Below are 5,206 nucleotides of genomic sequence, written 5' to 3'. Positions count from 1 at the left end.
ATATGGAGCAGTGAATGAGAACAGTTATAACACGTCTTTATTACCTGAGAGCAACACACCATGAGCATCATATATTTATTAGACTCGTTTGTATTAATTAACTTCAGAGTTCAGAGAATAAAAGTCCAAAACAACACGGAAGGTTTCGTTTTAATTGAAATATTGTCTTAGTTTTCTATAAAAGAAACTGGCGTCAGATTGTTTAAAACTTCAGTTCATCTGAACTTCCACAAACTTGATGTAGAACGAGTTATTGTTGATGTTGATGTTTACGGTCGGAAAAGAAGTCCGATGACGTCATCATCTGTTCAGCGTCCGGTGTAGATGAAGTCTGGGAGAAATATGTATTTATTTTATGTTCATATATTCATATATATATATATATATATATATATATATACATATATATATATATATATATGTATATATATATATATATATATATGTATATATATATATATATATATATATATACATATATATATATATATATATATATATATATATATATATTTATATATATATTTATTTATATCAATATTTACATTGACAGACTCACCCCGGCAGTACTCTGGGTTGAAGTTCTCGTAGATGGGGTAAAGAGGATTCTCTTGTTCACTGCGATGTTTTCTGGCTCTGAGGACGTCACGAACACACTGATGCAGGAAGGAGTACTGGCACTGAAACATGGGAAGACAGCTTCATGAATATATGTATCGGTCTGGGGGTAAGGGTTTAGGTTATCTTGGTCTGGGGGTAAGGGTATAGGTAGCCTTGGTCTGGGGGTAAGGGTTTAGGTTACCTTGGTCTGGGGGTAAGGGTATAGGTAACCTTGGTCTGGGGTTAAGGGTATAGGTAACCTTGGTCTGGGGGTAAGGGTATAGGTTACCTTGGTCTGGGGGTAAGGGCACCTTGGTCTGGGGTTAAGGGTATAGGTAACCTTGGTCTGGGGGTAAGGGTATAGGTTACCTTGGTCTGGGGGTAAGGGCACCTTGGTCTGGGGTTAAGGGTATAGGTAACCTTGGTCTGGGGGTAAGGGTATAGGTTACCTTGGTCTGGGGGTAAGGGCACCTTGGTCTGGGGTTAAGGGTATAGGTAACCTTGGTCTGGGGGTAAGGGTATAGGTTACCTTGGTCTGGGGGTAAGGGCACCTTGGTCTGGGGTAAGGGTATAGGTTACCTTGGTCTGGGGGTAAGGGCACCTTGGTCTGGGGTAAGGGTATAGGTAACCTTGGTCTGGGGGTAAGGGTATAGGTAACCTTGGTCTGGGGGTAAGGGTTTAGGTTACCTTGGTCGGGGGGTAAGGGTTTACGGTACCTTGGTCTGGGGGTAAGGGTACCTTGGTCTGGGGTAAGGGTATAGGTTACCTTGGTCTGGGGGTAAGGGTCTAGGGTACCTCAGTCTGGGGGTAAGGGTCTAGGGTACCTCGGTCTGGGGGGTAGGTTTAGGGTACCTTGGTCTGGGGGGTAGGTTTAGGGTACCTCGGTCTGGTGGGTAAGGTTTTTGGGTACCTCGGTCTGGTGGGTAAGTTTAGGGTACCTTGGTCTGGGGGTAAGGGTCTAGGCAGGGCCGGCGATTGCTATAGGCGAACTAGGCGACTGCCTAGGGCGACAAATGGATTGGGGGCGCCCTCACCACGCGACCGTGCGGTGGGGGGCGGCGAGCAGGGACGATTCAGCTGTGAGTTTTCTCATCAAGTACCGAGAGACACGCATATTGAGAAACGGGCGCTGTAAACATCTTAACGCTCATTGGCCAAGACACGTCACATCTAAGATGTTCTATTACGGAGATGAGAACAACTCGGCCAAAAATCTGATTTTTTTTGTCGAGAAAACGGGACGCTGATTGGCCAAGACTCAACACGTCACATCAAAGATCTTCTATTGCAAAGATGGCTCACTCCAAAAAAAAGTTTGTGCGGTTTGAAAAATGTGCGCGATCTGAAAAATAAATGTATTGCGCGGCCACTTTGACTGGCGCGTGACATTTGCAAAAATGAAGCGGTCTAAACCATCTGGAGAACAGGGACGAAAAAAGGAAGAAGAGGAAAAGAAATAGATATAGAGGTAAGTCTTCTGATCTCAGCCATCAAGGTGTCAATCGAAATACATTTATTATTGTGCATCACCTAATATTGGACATTTCATTGCCGTCACTTAGGCTAGCTATAGCTAGCTAGCAACTGTTACTTTGCTAATTTGCTACATAGGCTATTACTAGCAAACGTAACTTCACTGATAACCTACATGGATGCACATGGCAAAAGACCAGTATATGGATACTGTATGCTAGTTATGAACAGTACAGTTGCTGTCTACATTCATTATAAATGGCATAAGTTCTGTTTAATGAATTCACAACTAGCAGGTGCATACACACACAGTAACCATTTTGGGGATAGTGGTGGTGTTCACCCTTCTGTACAGTTCCTCCTCAGGAATATACTAAAATGTATATGTGTGTTGTTTTTTTTTATTAAATTGGCCAGATGCATTTTTTCTGGCAAATCTTTTTTGCTGGAGAAAGGACGCCTGATTCGCCTCCCTCTGAACTTTGTAAGTAGCCTACACAACTAGTACTATTGTTGCTGTTTTTGTTATTGTTATTATTTTTACTTTCATAATCACATCACATTAATACTACTAATTGTAGTCAGTAGCATTATTTAGCCTTGTAGCAGTGGTGGCAGTAATTGTAATTGATCTACTACAAGTTACATGGTCAGATAAAATGTATTTGTACAATGCAACTATGTGGTAGGATGATAGAAATGACCAAATGCAATTGTGTAACAAACAGCATGGATGAACTCTGTTTAAATACAGCTGCAGGAGAAGGGACATCCAGTAGTACTCAAGGGGCCAGTAACACACAGGCCAGGAACACACAGCCTGCATCAGGTGAGTCTATTTAATAGTATTTATTCAAGCCACATTCATACTTTAAAGTACAATAGAAACATGTTAGCATGTATTAAATACAATAGCCTGTTCAACCACATTCATGATCATCTCACTTATTATATTAAACACCGCTTGTCTAGCAGTTAAGTTAATATATGTCTCTTCAGTGATGTACAGTATTGTGTGTGTCTGTGGGGGAGGGGGGGGGGGCAAAACTAAATCTTGCCTAGGGCAACCAAAGGGCTAGAGCCGGCCCTGGGTCTAGGGTACCTCAGTCTGGGGGTAAGGGTCTAGGGTACCTCAGTCTGGGGGTAAGGGTCTAGGGTACCTCGGTCTGGGGGTAAGGGTTAGGGTACCTCGGTCTGGGGGTAAGGGTCTGGGGTACCTCGGTCTGGGGGTAAGGGTCTGGGGTACCTCGGTCTCGGGGTAAGGGTCTGGGGTACCTCGGTCTGGAGGTAAGGGTCTGGGGTACCCCGGTCTGGAGGTAAGGGTCTGGGGTACCTCAGTCTGGAGGTAAGGGTCTGGGGTACCTCGGTCTGGGGGTAAGGGTCTGGGGTACCTCGGTCTGGAGGTAAGGGTCTGGGGTACCCCGGTCTGGAGGTAAGGGTCTGGGGTACCTCGGTCAGGAGGTAAGGTTTTTGGATACCTCGGTCTGGGGGTAAGGGTCTGGGGTACCCCGGTCTGGAGGTAAGGGTCTGGGGTACCCCGGTCTGGAGGTAAGGGTCTGGGGTACCCCGGTCTGGAGGTAAGGGTCTGGGGTACCTCGGTCTGGACCATGTGTTGACGGTGCAGGCGGAGGTCGAACACGCAGCCGTACAGGTCGATGGTTCCTTTAGAGTCCAACTGCTGCAGAACCCGATCCAACGCGATGAAGGTCCCTGTACGGCCAACACCAGCACTAACACACACACACACACACACACACACACACACACACACACACACACACACACAAGCTTAAGCATGACTATAAAAACAACTGATTTTTGTTAACGTCGCAGGCCGTCATTTCCTCAATAGGATGGACACACACACACATGCACACACACACGCACACACACACACACACACACACCTGCAGTGCACGACGGTGGCCCCGGTGCTGGGCGACCGGTCCACGTAGTCCCGGACCGTCCTGACGAACTGGACCAGGGACTGCGTGCTCTCCGGCACGCCGTGGTCGGGCCACACCGTGTAGTGGAAGTGACGCAGCACCCGAGGGTAACTGCAGCCGGCGTCCTGCGGGGGGCAGTGATCAGGTAAGTGATCAGGTCAGTGATCAGGTCAGTGATCAGGTCAGTGATCAGGTCATTGATCTCTATGGGGTGTCGGGTACCGAGGTGATCTTGAGCTCCCGGATGGTCCACTCCGGCAGGATGGACTCGGACAGCATCTGGACCACCAGGTCTCCGTAGTACAGCGGCTCCCGGTCCGCGGGCCAGTATTGATCACACTTCACCTGGACATTGTGACTATATTATTATATTATTATATTCATATTCATCCTGCTCTGGAGAACGAAGCAAGTGAAATATATATTTGTTAAATATGTTTTATTCATTGAATAAATATACTAAAACTTTGTGTTGGTATTTTTCACTATAAAACTAAATGTAAATCAAAGTAATTAATGAATCACTATTTTGATTATTGGTTTAATTATAAAAATAATAAATTACAATATTCATAATAATAATTAATATAATAGCAGCCCTCATAGTTATTTGTATGTACTTTTCAGTTTATTATGTTTCTCAGAAAATATTTCAAATAATCAACTTTTCTCATATGTTATTCATAGTTTTTGTTGCAATTTTTATTTTATTTCTTTAGTTATTTTTCTTCGTTTTTATCGGGAAAATAACTAATTTGACAGTGTTTACAACACACACATTCTGATCTGACGAATGAATCATTAAAATAATCTATAGTATATGAACTATAATAACAGTAGCAGCTCTCGTAGATCTTTTTATAGGTTTTGGTTCATATTTCATATTTAATCTCTTGTCTTGTGAGACGTGAAAGTTGAACATCGAGTCTGAACTGAAACATTTTAAATGTGATCGAATGTGTTAAGCTCCGCCCTCAGCGAACATCTGAGAAAACAAAAACAAACTCACGCGTCCTTTCTCCACGCACTGCGTCACCATGACGACGTTGTGCACGCCGTGCTCCCACAGCATGCGCCAGAAATCATCTTTAGTGCCGGGAAGAGAACCCTGAGACGCCACGTACTCCCTCCGGTAGTTATGACCCTACACACACACATACAGACACACACACACACACACACAGGTG

General features: G+C 44.6%; 1 protein-coding gene across 1 annotated transcript in view; it reads right to left on the bottom strand.

Moving 5' to 3' along the window:
* Nucleotides 1-5,206, bottom strand: part of ptprb (protein tyrosine phosphatase receptor type b) — a 30,085-nt gene continuing 24,879 nt past the window's right edge. Inside the window, exons 35-40 of the mRNA XM_079236221.1 lie at nt 5,029-5,163; nt 4,242-4,364; nt 3,981-4,144; nt 3,668-3,803; nt 560-680; nt 1-331 (exon numbers count right to left, since the gene is read on the bottom strand). Of these exons, the coding sequence (XP_079092347.1) occupies nt 309-331; nt 560-680; nt 3,668-3,803; nt 3,981-4,144; nt 4,242-4,364; nt 5,029-5,163 (702 nt within the window). The 3' untranslated portion in view covers nt 1-308. The remainder of the gene's footprint in view (nt 332-559; nt 681-3,667; nt 3,804-3,980; nt 4,145-4,241; nt 4,365-5,028; nt 5,164-5,206) is intronic.

Source organism: Taurulus bubalis (assembly GCF_910589615.1).
Source record: "Taurulus bubalis genome assembly, chromosome: 20".
NCBI lineage: Eukaryota > Metazoa > Chordata > Actinopteri > Perciformes > Cottidae > Taurulus > Taurulus bubalis.
This window is presented reverse-complemented; position numbering and strand designations above follow the sequence as displayed.